Below are 17,133 nucleotides of genomic sequence, written 5' to 3'. Positions count from 1 at the left end.
GGCGACATAAGTCAGGAGGACCGTAGTCAACGGGCGAAGGATGTTGGAAAGACTGTAGTCGGCGGGCGACGTAAGTCAGGAGGACTGTAGTCGGCGGGCGACGGAGGTCGGAAAGGATGTATTCGGTGAGCGACATAAGTCAGGAGGACCGTATTCAACGGGCGACGGATGTCAAAAAGACTGTAGTCGGCGGGCGACGTAAGTCAGGAGGACCGTAGTCGGCTGGCGACGGAGGTCGAAAGGACTGTAGTCTGACGACGAAGATCAGTAGGACAGCGTCAGGTAGAAGTCCAGCAATGAAAAGAAATGCATCTTCGCATAGACGTCCAGCGGAGTCCGATAACCGGTAGAAGTCCGGCGTCGGGTAGAAGCTTGGCGAAGAGTGAAGGTCCGACGTCGGGCAGAAGTCCGACGTCTTTGGTGGCAGAGGAGAACTCCGTCTTCACTTGGGCGGAGTTTCGGCGTCATGAGGGAATTCTCTTGTAAATTGGGAAGAATTTCAGCATCCCATGGAAGTTGGGCAGAATTCTGGCGTTCTCCCGAAAATCCGGCAGAGTTCCGGTGTCTTCAGGCGGCAGGAAGAGCTCCGGCGGTGGTCGAGGAGGTGAGGAATCTCCTTTTCCCCTTTCTCCTCTCCTTCTTCTCTCTCTTCACTTGAGCCCCCCTTTTGGTGTAGAATGAGGGCTCTATTTATAGTTTTTCTGGAGTGGCATAGCCCGTAAATAGGTGTGAGATCAAGGGCGAATTGTGAGTGGTTTGAATGGACGGCCGATATCGAATCCTTTGATCATGCACCGTTCGTTGGTCATTTGAAGGCCTTAATGATGTCGGAATTCAATGATCTTGGGCTCGTCGGATTCGTCTCGTCGAGCCGTTCGATTCGAGTATAAGCTCGTCAAAATCGGAGACCGTTTGGTAACTCAAATTGCGGTTTGAACCTTCCAACAGCGCTTTGAACCCTTGATTCAGACTCATTTGGGCTCGGATTGGGTTGATCTTGGAATCGTTGGGTTCGTATTTTCGAGACGCTCAGTTTGACTATAAGCTCGCTGAAATCGGAGTTCATATGCTCCCAAAATTAATTTTTGAAGTTTCCGAACTGATTTTGCCTCGAGATTCGTGCCCAATCAAGATAATTTTGTGATGACGTATCAAGTATTTTTTTATTTATTTAAGTATAGCTGCTATTAAATGTAACTGTTATTTTTGCATTAAAGCTCCATTTTTTTTAAGGGAGCATTTAAGCCAATTAAGAAAATCTCACACACACATCACATGCATAAAACTCGAAGTCATGACCTCTTAGTTGATAGTCAAACTTACCAACCAATATGCTACGCTGAGTTGTGTGCACCTTTCTGTTGCCTCCTTCTCGATTGAGCTATTTCTTTCTCTGTAGAAACTCATAATCTCATTCTTGAAGCTAACGGAGAATAAAGGAAGAAGATGAACAGTGCAAAGAAAGAGAAAAGAGAAACTTTATTTTACTTTTCATTTCCTTTATAGTACTATACCTATACCTATATATAATAGCTGTAGTTGTGCTTTCCAAGTGTACAGCTATTATTGGACAGCAAGATTAATACATAATATGATAAATGGTTTTAGGTATTCTAATATAATATTCCCCCTCAAACGGACAATTGGGTCCAATGGTCAGTTTGGAGCGAAGAATTTTGAACCTAGGTGTACAAAGCAGTTTTGTTAAGATATCCGCGATTTGATCTTCACTGCTAATTGGCAGCAGACGAATAATCTTGTTTTGAATGTGATCCCGAACAAAGCGTTGATCGATTTCGATATGCTTTGTTCGTGCGTGAAAAACAGGATTATTTGCCAACGCAATGGTTGAAGTATTGTCACAAAATAGGTCGACTGATTGAGGGTGATCAATGAGAAAATCAGCTAGGAGTTTCTTTATCCAGATTGTATTCGCCGTTGCTGAAGCTAACGCTCTATATTCCGATTCTGTTGATGATCGAGAGACAGTCGCTTGCTTCTTAACTGTCCAGTATACCAATGTCTCACTCAGAAATGTACAAAATCCCGTAGTTGATTTTCGCGTGATCGGATCCGACGCCCAGTCAGCGTCTGAGAAGGTGCGAAGTGTCAGGTTTGATCGTGTGATGGGAAGACCGAATGCCGATGTTCCTTGTATATACCGAAGCAACTTCTTTAGCAGAGCAGTGTGTTGAACTTCTGGATTGTGCATATGTTGTGAAAGCATATTGACTGCGTAAGCTATATCCGGGCGAGTCAGTGTAAGGTATTGGAGTGAACCGATGATACGTCGGTAGGCGCTGGCTGAGAAGCAAGGTTGATCGGCGGGAGAGACATCTGGTATTTTGGTTGCCAAAGGATTAGCTACCGAGTTGCATTTTTGCAGCTCGGCAAGGTTTAGAATCGATTGTGCATAAAGAGTTTGAGACAGGAAATACTTATATGGAGATGATTCGATCTTTATGCCGAGGAAATGATGCGCTTCGCCCAAGCTTTTCATTGTAAATTTTGATTGTAGTTGAGCTACTAGTGCCTTCATCGTTGTGGGATCGTTACCAGTTAGTAGTATGTCGTCGACATACTAGCAGGTAGATATGTGTTTGATTGCGGTGAAGAATGAGCAGTGACTGATCGGCCTGACTGTATTTGAAGCCCAGATGAAGAAGATACGATGTGAATGTTGTGTACCACTGGCGAGGAGCCTGCCTCAGTCCATAGATCGCTTTCCGCAGGCGACAAACGTGATCGGGATTGGAAGAGTCTTCGAATCCTTTAAGTTGTTTCATGTAAACTATCTCGTTGATATCCCCGTGTAAAAACGCATTGGCCACATCAAGTTGATGTATTGGCCATTGGTAGAATAACACAATGGTGAATAGAATACGAATAGTTGGTAGTTTGGCTACCGGACTGAATGTTTCCTGGTAGTCCAGACCGAATTCTTGTTGATTTCCCTGAGCTACAAGCCTTGCTTTACGTCTTGCAACCGAGCCATCCGAGTTGCGTTTAGTTCGGTATGTCCATTTTGAACCAAGTACCGAGCTGTTGGACGGAGGCAACACCAACTCCCACGTACCCTATTTTTGTAGAGCGAAAAATTCTTCTGCCATTGCATTTATCCATTCGAAATGTTTGTTTGCTTCGGTATACGTCGTGGGATCTGTGTGACTTAATTCGGTATGTAATAAGTTGAGTAGTTTGTTTACAGGCTTGAGTGAACCTGTTCGTTTTCGTGTGATCATGTGGTGCGTCTGCTTTGATGTAGTGACCCTCACCGGGGCCACATTAGCATTGTTTTCTGATGGTTCGATCATTTACGGACTCAGGCGAGGGAGCTGAGGCGTGTCCAGAGCTCTGGCAGGGAACTGAGCCGAACTTATGCTGGTATGCGTAGATTTTGTCATGGATGGAGGTATAAGCAGAGATGGTGGTGTGATGCCTTGAGGTTGAGTGTCTGGCAAGGACCTGTTCTTAAACGGAAAATTGTATTCGTCAAATTTGACATGTTGAGATATGAATATTTGATGATTTTGGGTGTTCAGACACCTGTAACCTTTCATTGTGTCGGCATACCCAAGAAATATGCACTGCGGCGATGTGGGTGTTAGTTTAGTACGCTGAGTGGGTGGTAACAGAGGATAGCATTCGCATCCAAAAGTACGCATATGGTTGTAAGATGGGGCAATGTTAAACATGCGTTGAAGCGGGGATACATTGACTGTTGTGACGGACGGGAGGGGATTAATGAGATAGGTAGCAGTAGTTGCTGCGTCAAGCCAGTAGGAAAGCGGTAATCCTGCTGTGTGAAGAAACGTTCTTGTAGTAGTTATAATGTGGCGATGCTTCCTTTCAGCGATCCCGTTCTGTTCAGGAGTGTAAGGGCATGTAGTTTGGTGAATGATGTCAGCCTTGCGGGTGAAGTTTTGAAATTGATGATTGATGAATTGGCCTCCACCGTTAGTCCTTATAAATTTTAATTTACGGTTTGTTTGACGTTCGATTAATGAAACAAATTGAATAAAAATGCTAGTAACGTCAGATTTTAACATGATTGGGAATAGCCAGGTAAACCGAGAGTAATCATCAACAAATATTACATAGTATTTGAAGCCTTGGTGTGATGAGACCGGTGAAGGTCCCCAAACATCCGAGTGAATAAAATCTAGAGGTGCAGTGGTTTTACTAATCGAGTTATCGAACGACAGTTTATGACCTTTACAAGAAGCGCATAAATTGCAAAATGAATTAGAAACAGAAATACTAAGAGACGGATTTGAGTGAGAAATCGTCTGCAGAACATGTTTGTGAGGATGCCCGAGACGGGAATGCCTGTCCGGCTTGAGTTGGACGTCCACCGAGAGATCTTTAGTCGAGGAATTGAGCTGGGCTGGGACGGTGTACAGTCCTTCTTTACACGGGCCCTGAAGGATAGGTAGACCTGTTATCTGATCCTTAAAAACAAAGCCATTTGCGTCAAATGTGATAGAAATTGGGGTTATCTTTGACGAGCTTTGAAATGGAAATTAGATTATACGATAGTGAAGGAATATGGAGAAGACGAGAGAGAAGAAGCGTACTGGATGGGGTGAGAAGGATGCCCGTTCCTGTATGAGCAATTGGTATAGACCTTCCATCCCCTATGGTCACCGAGTCATTGCCGATGTAATCATGTGCGTTTGCCAGATTGTCGATCTTGTTAGTCATGTGGGATGAAGCCCCTGAGTCGATATACCAGTCCGCCTAGGCGTTGTTGTCGTAATTGGCAAGAAGTGCGGACTAGTTCTTGGAGGATGGTTGATTTGGTACATAATTTGGATTGAGTCTATGCCAGCACGCATCCGCTTGATGACCTTTCTTTTTGCAGATTTGACACGTTATGCCGGAGGCTTGAGATGACTTGTTTGTAACAGAGTTGTCATTAGTCGATCTACCTCGACCGCGTCATCCCCGACCCGTGTATGTGTAGAGGGCTATTTGAGCGTCCGGCATCTTGGGAAGTTTGAGCGCCACGGATTTGAGATGGATTTCCTCACTCATGAGTAGAGCATACAGTTGGTCGAGGGACAGGGATGTCTGCATCGTACGAATTGTCGTTGTGAACGACTGATACTCTGGAGGCAGACCATTAAGAATATATATCATTACATCTTCAGGGTCAACTGACGAACCGACTGAAGATATTTGATCCACGATCTTTTTGATCTTAGTGAGATACTGAGTCATGGACATCGTCTGCATAGCGATATTGTGAAGCTCGTTTTTGAGTTGTATTACCTTTGATCTGTTGGAGGATTGGAACCGCGTGTGGAGCATAATCCAAATGTCCGACGTTGATTCAAGATGTATCACATACGGTAGAACCGCTGGGGAGATCATTGAGCACGGCACATAGCGGTAGCCAGATCCTGATCCGTGACGGACCAATTTGGAGAAGCTTGATTTGGATCGACATTTTCAGTTGTCGATTTTGGATCAAGAAAGTTCGCAAACCCATTTGCTTTGAATAATTTGGCAATTTGGGTGCTCCATATAGGAAAGTTATACGGTGTAAGAGCGTGAGGGACGAGAAGTTTTAGATTCGAGATGACGAATTTTAAGGACGGAGAGATCGTCGGAGACGGTTGCGCGACTCCGATCGTTGCTCCGGAGGAGACAGAAGCGGAAGGTTGAGTCGTCATGGCGAGGTCGTCAGTATCGAGCCGCTCTTGATACCATGTAGAAACTCATAATCTCATTCTTGAAGCTAACAGAGAATAAAGGAAGAAGATGAATAGTGCAAAGAAAGAGAAAAGAGAAACTTTATTTTACTTTTCATTTCCTTTACAGTACTATACCTATACCTATATATAATAGCTGTAGTTGTGCTTTCCACGTGTACAGCTATTATTGGACAGCAAGATTAATACATAATATGATAAATGGTTTTAGGTATTCTAACATTCTCGACTTCCGCAAGTGACGCCTAGCTTCTATAACGAGCTATCATTGCAAGTTGCAACCCTCTGTTGGTGAGCTTCTCCAGCATCAACAAGCTCTTTAATCTAGCTCGAACTTAAGTTTATTTTAACAAGTTGAGCTCAAACTCAATGCACAAATTCGACTTGAGCTCAAGCTAAGTTCAAGTATACTATATATAATACTCAAAATTTTCATGTAAAAATATCAATTTTTGTTGTATATCCCTAATTAGTAAATTCTTAAAAAAAATATTGAAATTAGCGCATTAATTAACAGTTAATTAAATTTATCAATTTCTGCTGATTTTATAATTTGCAGTTAATTAATTTTAAAAATTTAGTACTAAAAAAAGAACTTTTACACACTATTAATGCCTTCCTCATTGCTCTCTTTATTAGGATCCTCCAATCCCTCTTCATTATCATTGACGCTTTTTTCTCTCGGCATCCTATCCACTACACATTCTTTGATCGTGTCCCCCAAAATTTTTAATCATTATTATTATATTAGCTGCTTGAATAGAACTCAAAATTATTTTATGTTTAAGCTAAATTCAAGTTTTTTAATCAAATGACCTAATAGCTATAAGAACATCTTTGAAACCAAGACGAGTTTCCCCTTCTCGATAATGAACATTTTTAAGTACTTTAATATCAAAATCATCATCAACTAGATTGGTTGGTCATCAGAGAGAGAGTGCTATATTTTGGGGAGAGCTAAGAAAAATGAACAGTATAATGAAAACTCAAATAACTTAATCCAGCTTTAATTAAGAAAAAGCTTCAATATATATATATATATATATACATTGCTTCAAAATATTGGATGGGCTATGATGTGGCTCGGGCTCATCATTCCAATCCGTGGCTAGTTCACAACCTTAGGTGGTGTGCGGAGATGGTGGTTGGTAGGCTGTTGGTGGTCCTTGCTCTTTCACTCCTCTGAATGGTCCGTGCCCGAATTTGGAGTGGTTCGTAGTCTGTGCCTTTGCTGAGCCTAACGGCCATTGTGCCTTCTTATCCTAGTTTTTCTGTCCCATTTTCTTTCATTTATCCAAACAAAACAATGTGTTCCACACCCACCATGACATCTAAGTGGTGGTAGGTTTTTATGTAAAGGGTTGATTAGACAGTCAATAATGGACAAAGCGTGACGCCATTGATATCATCAAACATTCAAACTACACTATACTAAGACTCTTAATGGCATCCGTTAAACCTAAAAAGGAGCTTCATCATTGCGCTGAACCCTTCACTTTTTGCCTAATTGGCCTTTGGAAAATTGAAAGAGGACCATAAGATCGCTAGGCCTAACCCCCACGGCAGCAAAATTAAATGCATCGTCCTCATTACTCATTAGGTTGGAATATTAGAATGATGCTTACATACTTTTGTTTTGTTAGATTAGGCTTTGTTCGGAATCTTTTTTTTATTGATTCTTAAAATAATTTTTTAATATTTTTAGATTAAAAAATTATTTTAAGAAGCAACAAGAAAGTCATCCGGCTCATTTGAGATGACTTTCTTGTTGTTTCTTAAAGCATATTTCTAGTATAAAATTTTTAATTTTTATATTAAAAAACTTTTTTACGAATCATCCCAAACGAAATCTAAAATTGGTACTATATATTTATTTTATTTTAAATAAATATGTCATAATTAAACTAGAGAGTGAATTTAAATACATTAAAATTTTTTATAGTATTTATCTTAATTCAAACCAAACAACTCCTAAATTAATTATAAATATGATGAAATAATACATGTCTAATATATTTCATTCATCTTGAGTTGGTATAGTCCAATCCTCATTTGACTTAGAAATGGCTCGAAAAAGGACATGGCTTAGAAATGACTTGAAAAAATAATAAAAAAAGATGTCCCATACAGGAACAATTATTACGTCCGGTCAAATCTGAACATATCCGAATGTATACCGAGCAATACCGAGTTTCAGGTGACGTGGCACGTGATTATTAGTCTATAAACGCGTTCGGTGACCGGTCGTAATAATTGCTCCCCAAACGAAGCCTTATTATTAATTTGGCATCAACATATTTTAAAACTATCTATTGCTCCACTTAAGTTTAATATTCTAGAACGTCAACACAAGCAAAAAATGAATGTGACAGAATAAAAAAAATAAAAGATCTGTCGTTTTATATATATATATTTTCCCTACAATTATTTTTAAAAAAAGTTCTAAAATGACAGTTCAGAGCTCATCACCATCTAGCTTCAGCTATCTAATCAACCACGCAAACTTCTCCCAACAAAATTAGTTATACTCTCCTAGTTTCTCTATCCAAAATGATTGAGATTAAACTAAAGTATCGTTTGGGATAATTTTTTACTACTTTATAAAGTAATGAATTAATAATTTTTGTATTTAAAATTTGCTTTAAAAAGATTAAAGTTTCGTTTAGAACGGCTTTCTTATTGCTTCTTAAAATAACTTTTTAGTACAAAAAATTAATTTTCGTATTAAAAAGTTACTTTAAGAAGCAATGAAAAAATTGTCCCAAACGTAACCTAAAAAAATCGACCCAAATGAAGCCTAAACCATAAGCAATAATAATTTAAATGAAATTAACATTAGGTCCATGCCTTAACCTTCTGAAAGCTTTTCACATCACAGGGGGCGACTTATATGATTAATATTATTAAAAAAAAAAAAAAAAAAAAAAAACAAATCCATCAAAAATTAATTAATTGTGCAAGAATATTGATACATATTTGAATTTGAAATTTTTAGAATTAGATTCAAGAATATTAGAATTCTAATTTAAACAAACTTACAGTCGACACCAACATTAATCCGATATGACCATCGGTCCACCTTCGTCTGACCATCACAATTTGACCACCATCAACGAACCATTACTTTCAAATTACCACCCTGACAACTATTGACAGACAATCACTATATGACCACTGTCATCTAACCTCAACCTTTGACCACATACTATGGTTCTCCAATCACTGTTGCTTGAATATAGTCCTTCGATTACCACTGCTTAAGTATGATCCTCCGAATACCAATGCCCAACTATGATTATTTGTTCATCATCACCCATCTATGATTCTCTGATCACTCCCACCCAACTATGATTCTCTAATCATAATCATATGACTATGGTTCTTCGACCATGCACCTACACTTGACTATAGTTCTCTAACAATCGTCATCACTCAGCTACATTCTTATGACCATTACTAATCGACTATGACATGATCATTAGATTATAAACCTTAGGCCACCGTTATCTAACTATGGCCACCTAACCATTGTTGTCTAATTTTTATTTGTCAATTACAATCTCATGACTATGCTCCTCTAATCACAATTGCTTGACTAGTGTCCTCTAACTATCATCGTTTAACTATAATTCTCATACCAGCATTGGCCGATTACACTATCATGGCTATCACTGCCCTGTTGCCCAACTTTGACCCTCTGAACACCTTTGCAACGCTATGATCCCCCCAAATATCATTGCTCAACTACGGACTCATACCGTATCACTTTTTATGTCATTAGGATCATCTCATTGTAGTTATGCTTTCTCTATCTAATCTAAATAACACCTTTTGCAATCTTTAGCTTACACCAGTAAAGTTATTTCACTTAATTAGATCAAGCTCCATAATTTTTCTCCTAAATAAAATGTCCACTTAAATATCTTATACCTCCTGATACTCTGCTCTCCATTTCTTTGTATGTGCATGGTTTTCACAGATCTTTAAGAAGATAAATTCTCGCATGCATAAAAAAGACCAAAAATGAGCTTCTATCTTCAATTTTCCAAGAGGTTGGGAAATGAACTTTAAGACCATTCATATTGATGAAATAATCCAGTACTATTATTCGTATTAGTCTTTTAACAAAATAATTACCATATTTATACTACGAAGCTTGAAAATTTTAGTACTACTACGCAATTTTTTCGCCTTCTTTGACATTTGAAGCTCTCCTGTTTATGTACTGGAACGGTTGGTTGACTATCACAATATAGAAAGAAGCCAGCTATGAGTTTTCTCGCAAAATGAATGATCGTTAAATGAATTTGAAAGACATTTAAGCTATTTGCACGACTGTTAGTTGCATTTAGGGCTATAGGCTTAGCTTTTATAATAGACCTTACAAATAAATTTTGCTTTGCAGGTTTACCCGGTATGACAGCTCCACTTAGGACATCATCAACCGAACGTCATTTACCCGTTTGCAGCTCCGACGAGCGTCAACCCAAACAGCAGAAGGAAACTCATTTCTACATTTTATCTGAGCCGTGAACAATATTGTTACGTCAATATTGACGACGCACTATTCTGAAACCTAATATTGACGCACGTCTTCCATCTCCTTTGTCCCGAATGAGTCAAGCGGCGCATCCTACTCCACTGCTCAGTTTTGTTCTAATTGTGTTACGAATGGAGTTCGGTTAGAAATGAATTACTATTTTATACAACTGTTATTGTATTTTGAAGTGGAAAGTAGATTTTTTGGTTGGAGAAGCCCTAGGGGAAAGACGTAACTAGTGATTGTTTGGTATTTTTTATTTTATAAATAGGGTGAGCATTCCAATTAGATTTAAATGAGAGTTTGACTAGTATACAATGAAAAAAAAAAAGCTTGATGTAGCAAACCCAACGTAGGAAAAATTATTAGGTGCGGAGTGCGCACCATTCGCACAAGCACTGGGTACCTAGCGGTACCCAGCAGTACCGAGTACGGGTACCGCTAGGTACCCAATGCTTGTGCGGATGGTTCTCCCCATCCACACTCCGCACCTAATATTCTCTCCAAACGTAGTGGGATAAAGACTTGATGGTGTTGTTGTTGCCGAGCATTCCAATTCAACCCATCATAATTTTCAAATTTATTTACAAAAATGTGCTATGAATTCAAGCACAACGATTATTTTAGATTCAAATTTGTTCATCTTAATAATAAACTTATCCTGTTCAGCTAGCCTTTGGAGTCATGATTATGGGCGAATAACTCCGTTGGCTTCAAATTGTTCTATCTATTTATATTTGTAGATTTTGATGGTGGCATTTGATTTGTTTTTATTTGCTAACTTGTTGCATTGAATATGCCTATTTGGATAGCTTAGAAGAGGTCATTGATGGTTTTTTTTTTCTTTTTTTAGTAAAACTGAACAAAATTGGACTCAGCCAAAGTGATTTAGAATGTTCGATTTATCCAAATAGGTGATCAAACATGCATTGCTGACTGCAATAAAAAAATTGAGAAAATGTACGAAACATCTGAATATATGTCATTTATAAGGCTAATGCACATCGTTGACACATACTAATTTTATTGTCAACAACTTTTACGAATGTCATCACCTATAAGGTCGATGTTCACTGTCAAATGCATGTCATCATTTATAAGACTGATGCACGTTATTTATACCAACACCGAACGTCATCATTGTTAATAAGACCGATGCATATTATTGACATCAACTCCAACTTTTTCAATTAATATCGTGATTATGTCAAATTTCTTCATCATTGGCATCCTCTACTCAAAGAGAAAATATCATATATACCGCAAATGATCTCTTGAGGACAATTATATTATATCAATACATTCCTTAGTGATGGGAAATGATATCATTATGGTAGTAATTAGGATAGGAACTTAGAATATAGACTCCTTACATGAAAATTAATGAAATTAATAAATATTATGATTCATAAGAAGATAAATATTCTATGCATTCAAGAAACAAAATGGGTTGGAGAGAAAGCTAAGGAAATTGATATATTATTCGAGTAGAAGTCATACTAGAAATGGTATATGTGTGATTATAGATAAAAGTTTGAAGGATAATATTATAAAAATTAATAGAATTAGAAATAAAATTATAACTTTAAAGATTATTGTTGATGCTAAGATTGTTAATTATAAGTGTTTATGTTCCTCAAGTAGATTCGGATATGAGTTCAAAATTAAAATTTTGGAATAATTTAAAAGAATTAACACAAAAGATTCCTCTAGAAAAAAAGAGTTTTTATTGGAGGAGATGTAAATGAATATGTTGGTAAAGAGGTAAATGATTTTAAAAGCATTCATGGTGACCATGTGTTTAGAACGACAAATGAAGGTGGTAAAATCATATTAGATTTTTCTCTGACTTAAATTTTTTTAATAGATAATATTTTTTTTACAAAAAGAGACGAGCATCTTATCACTTATAAAAATAGGTATAGTAAAATGCATATTGATTATTTTCTTATTAGAAAATTAGATCATTTAGATTGTAAAAATTATAAAATTATTTTGAGTGAAAATTATGTACCCAACATCGATTATTAGTTTTATAATTTAAGATAAAGGGGGAAATAATAAAAAATAAAGTAAAACGATTTTTTAGAATTAGATTGGTGCATTTAAAGAATATTAAAAAAAAATATTTTTGTGAGTATGATTTTAGATCTTAAGATTTTATCTGTGTATGAAGATATTAATGTTATCTGGGAAAAAGTGGCTAGTGATATTAAGAATATTGCAAAAGATTTGCTTGAAGTTTTAAAGGGAAAAACTCATAATATTAAAAATAGTTGGTAGTTGAATTCAAATGTGCAAGAAAAGATAAAAAATAAGAGGATTTGTTATAAAAATTTTTTATAAATAAAAACTCTGATAATTAGGAAAACTATAAAGAGACTTGTAAGAAATCTAAAAAACCTATTTGTGATACAAAGAGCTTATCTTTTAATGATTTATATAATACAGTAGATACTAAGGAGGGAGAAAGATATATGGATAAGTTAGCCAAACAAATATATAGGAGTAGTAAGGATTTAGTTCAAGTGAAGTGTATTAAGGATGAAGATCAAAAAGTAATTTTCTTAGAAGATGATCTTCAATAAAGATATTATGCCAAACTTTTTAATGAAGAATGTGAAAATATGATTGACTTTAGTGACTTTAGCACCCTAAATAAAAATATATATTTTTTGTTTTTATCGATGTATTAGTAAAATCAAAGTTATAGAGGCTTTAAAGAAAATGAAGTGTGGAAAAGCTGTTGGACATGATGATATTCCAATATATATGTAGAAATGCTTATGAGATGAAGGAATTTCGTGGCTTACTAAACTTTTTAATATTGTTTTGAAGACTAAAAAGAAGACGGATAAGTGGAGAATGAGTGTGCTAATTTCTATTTTTAAGAATAAAGATGATGCACAAGTGTGTGAATTATAGAAGAATTAAGTTAATGTGTCATACTTTAAAACTATAGGGCGAATTATGGAGCGTAGGTTGTGGTGTAATACTAACGTTTCTCAAAATCAATTTAGATTCATGTCGGGTAGATCTACTATAGAAGCCATACATTTATTGAGATGTTTGATGGTGAAATATAAAGAAAATGAGGATCTACATATGATATTATTGATTTTGAGAAAGCATATGATAAAGTTCCAAGATAAGTGCTATGGAGAGTTCTTGAAAAGAGATAAGTTAATAATGCTTATATTCAAATCATTAAAGATATGCCATGAGATATTAATTGTGTTCAAACACAAGGTGGTTTGACTAAGTATTTTCCTATTTCAGTTGGATTACATCAAGGATCGGTCTTAAGCCCATATCTTTTTTGCTTTAGTCATGTATGTTCTCACTTGATATTTGCAAGAAGATGTACCTTGGTGTATGTTTTTTGCTGATGATATTCTTCTTTGTTGATAAGTCTAGAGAGGGAGTTGAAGGTAAACTTGAATTATGAAGGTCAACCTTAGAGTCTAAAGGTTTTCACTTGAGTGGATCTAAAATTGAATATATTGAGTGTAATTTTAGTAACAATAGACATACTGAGGGTATTGTGACTTTGGGAGATCAAGTCATTAGTAAGAGTACACATTTTTGAAATCTTGGATCTATTGTTTAGAGTGACGGTGAAATAGATGGGGATATTATCAACAGAATTCAAGTTGGATGGTTAAAGTTGAGGAATGCATCGGGTTTGTTGTGCGATAGAAAATCCCCCCTCAAAATTAAGGGAAATTTTTATAAGATTGTGGTGAGACCTGCAATGCTTTATGGTGTCAAATGTTGGCCATTAAAAGAGAAGCGTAATACTAAGTTAAGTGTTGCAAAGATAAGGATGCTTAGGTGGATGAGTGACTTTGCCCTTAGAGATAAGATACGAAATGAGCATATGCATGAAAAGGTTGGTGTAACTCCAGTGGAAGATAAGATTAGAAAGACTCACCTTAGATGGTTTGGTCACATTAAACGGAGGCCTTCCGATGACCCGATTATGAAAGTTGAGGTATTAGATTTGACTTATTTTAAGAAAGGTAGGGTAGACCTAAAATGATTTGGTTAGAAAATAATAGAAATGACATTTCTTTATTAAATTTAACATGACACAAATGGAGAAAAAGACTTCATGTAGCCAACCCCACGCAGTGGAACAAATGCTTGATGTTGTTGTTGTTGAAATGATGTGAGAATTAAGCGGTTTTAGGCTCGTTGGGTTTGTCTCGCCGCGCCGTTTGATTATGCTACAAGCCTGTCATATTTAGATATCATTTGGTTATCCAATTAATATTCTAAAGTTTTCAAATATGTTTCGGTCCCTTGATCTAGGTCTATTTTGGTTCATATTTGAATGATTTTGATATGGTTGGATTTGTCACACTAAGACGTTCAATTTGATTATAAATTTGCTAAAATTGATGTCCAATGATCCCAAATTTAATTTTGAAAGTTGTCATGCAAGATATGTCTCAAGATCCGTGTTGGATCAAAGCGATTTTTGGTGACGTTTAGTCGGAAAATATTTCATTTGTAACATGCGACACATGTTACTAAAATCATTTCAACTTGGACAATCCCCATAGCTTTTTTATTTTTCAAATTCCACATAAAGTTTCTCGATCTTCTATAAACTAATTTTGACTTATCAACATGTATGAATTTTTGTATAATGCTAAAACTATCCGTGCCACATTGAATCTTCCAACGTACAATCAATTGAATATATATTTTAATAAATTTTAATAAATTTTGCTCATCTTATCTAAAAATATATATCTATATATAATAAGTTAAAAAAAAAAATTCCTATCAACAGATATCCAAACCATAAATTTTTACTCCTAAAAAATCTGTAACTATGAAGTTATCACCCGCTTCTTTTCTCTTACCCTGAGCTCTTTTCCTGCTTCAGCAATCTTCGTCCTTCCTTGCCACTGTAACTCTGCAATCGGCTTCTACCAGAAAGGAAAGAACTCGAAAGAGACCGGAGAAATAGGAGGGAATTGAAAGATTAATTACAGAAAAACCGATTAGAAAGAGACAAATACGGAAAGATTGACAAGTTCTTGCCCTCCTTTCATATCTTTCAATTACTACACCATCCTCTTCCGCCTGCCTTTCCCTATCTCGTTAATCCTTTGCCTCCGGTGACGAGGGCGGTAGAATTTTGCATAGTCGTCGCTGGGAGGAAGCGAGGGATGGAGAAGACGAAGCAGCAGGATGAGAAGAAGCCGTCGGCGGTATCGGACGTGGGGGCGTGGGGAATGAACGTTGTCAGCTCCGTCGGGATAATCATGGCGAACAAGCAACTTATGTCCACCACGGGTTACGCATTCACGTTTGGTCAGTTCTTGTACTGTCAGTCACCAATTGCGTTGCTCTCTCTCACTGTCTACTATTCTCTGTTTTTGCTGGGAATGATCTTGCAACCCAGATCTGCTGCGAGTAATTCTGCCTTCTGCAAGGATTCTTTTTCTTGCTAACCTAATTGTTGAATATTTCCAAGCTATCCGTGGACATTGTGGAAATCTTTCTTCCTTTTGCAATTTGGATATTTTAGAGTTGCATCCGTTGTTGCCTATACTCTTTCTTCTCTCTCTTTATTCCCTATTACGCGTGTCTTATATCTGTGTTTGGATTGAAGGAGAATGAAGGAAATGAAAGAGGAAACTAACAGCTGATTTTTACCACCAATTCTTTTTTCTGTATTTTGGGATTTCCTTTTGCTCCGGCTGTAATGTTCCAGCCTTTCGATGATGTTTCATGGCCATTCTATTTTTTTAGAAATGACTATTAGGTTACACGAGGTTTCTACATTTCTCTTTTTTTATTTTTCTTTCGCTTTGAGGTCATCCCAAGCAGATCTGGGTAAAGTATTTGCTACTATTCTAATAAAATTGGAATCTTACAAAAAAAAAAATGGAATGTTGGTTGGCTTCTCACATGTCACCTGGAAAACCGTCAAGATTCTCGTTTCTCTTTATTATTGATGCTATTTTGATTTAGATTATCAGTGATTAACCCCATTGTTTTTCCATCTCAGCAACTACTTTGACTGGTTTGCACTTTGGTGTGACTGCATTGGTTGGTTTAGTTTCAAACGCCACCGGATATTCAGCGTCAAAGCATGTTCCCTTATGGGAGCTTCTCTGGTTTTCCATTGTTGCCAACACATCCATCACTGGGATGAACCTGAGCCTAATGCTAAATTCTGTTGGCTTTTACCAGGTTCTGATTTCATTTCAGCTTCATCTTTTTTCAATTCAACATATCAATCTAATACAAGAATTATTGTAACCATGATTTAGATATCAAAGCTTAGCATGATTCCTGTGGTCTGTGTGATGGAATGGATTCTTCATACCAAGCGCTATTCAAAAGAGGTCAAGATGGCTGTTTTTGTGGTGGTTGTGGGTGTTGGTGTTTGTACAGTTACAGATGTCAAAGTTAATGGCAAAGGTTTTGTATGCGCCTGCATAGCAGTGCTTTCAACATCATTGCAGCAAATTGTAAGTTCATACTAATTCACCAAATTTTCTTTCACGAAAAATTTTCAGTTACCTTGTTCATATTGGGTTATTGGTTGAGTTCAATCTTTGTAATTTTCTAATTAAGCTTTTTGATGTTACGGACCAGGAAGTTTGTTTGAACTTTGTACCCTAGGTAGGCAGTATGAGCAACCAAAATTTGGAAGTAGTAACATAAAGTTACTATATCAAAGTAGCAATGACATATGCAATGTTTAAAATTGCGTAATCGGGTATTGAGGCGTTTTTCGTTCGTGAGGCGAGGCGTAAGCCTCAAGGCATTTTGAGGCGTAAGCCTCAAAATCAAAAAATTGCGTAAACATAAAATGATAAATTTTTATATACTAATGAGTAAATAATATAA

General features: G+C 36.9%; 2 protein-coding genes across 2 annotated transcripts in view; one reads left to right on the top strand and one right to left on the bottom strand.

The window, feature by feature from the left end:
* Nucleotides 1-1,579: 1,579 nt before the first annotated feature.
* LOC110098425 (uncharacterized mitochondrial protein AtMg00810-like) lies at nt 1,580-2,539 on the bottom strand. Its single transcript, XM_020825259.1, has one exon. It carries the CDS (start codon nt 2,537-2,539, stop codon nt 1,580-1,582), a length of 960 nt encoding a protein of 319 aa, XP_020680918.1.
* Nucleotides 2,540-15,122: 12,583 nt separating this feature from the next.
* Nucleotides 15,123-17,133, top strand: part of LOC110098455 (UDP-rhamnose/UDP-galactose transporter 2) — a 12,277-nt gene continuing 10,266 nt past the window's right edge. The window contains exons 1-3 of the mRNA XM_020825297.2: nt 15,123-15,585; nt 16,286-16,470; nt 16,551-16,751. Coding sequence (XP_020680956.1) covers nt 15,441-15,585; nt 16,286-16,470; nt 16,551-16,751 — 531 coding nt within the window. The 5' untranslated portion in view covers nt 15,123-15,440. The remainder of the gene's footprint in view (nt 15,586-16,285; nt 16,471-16,550; nt 16,752-17,133) is intronic.

This window comes from Dendrobium catenatum, unplaced genomic scaffold, assembly GCF_001605985.2.
Source record: "Dendrobium catenatum unplaced genomic scaffold, ASM160598v2 fragScaff_scaffold_123, whole genome shotgun sequence".
NCBI classification, from domain to species: Eukaryota; Viridiplantae; Streptophyta; class Magnoliopsida; order Asparagales; family Orchidaceae; genus Dendrobium; species Dendrobium catenatum.
The sequence above is the reverse complement of the archived record's forward strand: the minus strand, read 5'-3'. Positions and strand labels throughout refer to the sequence as shown.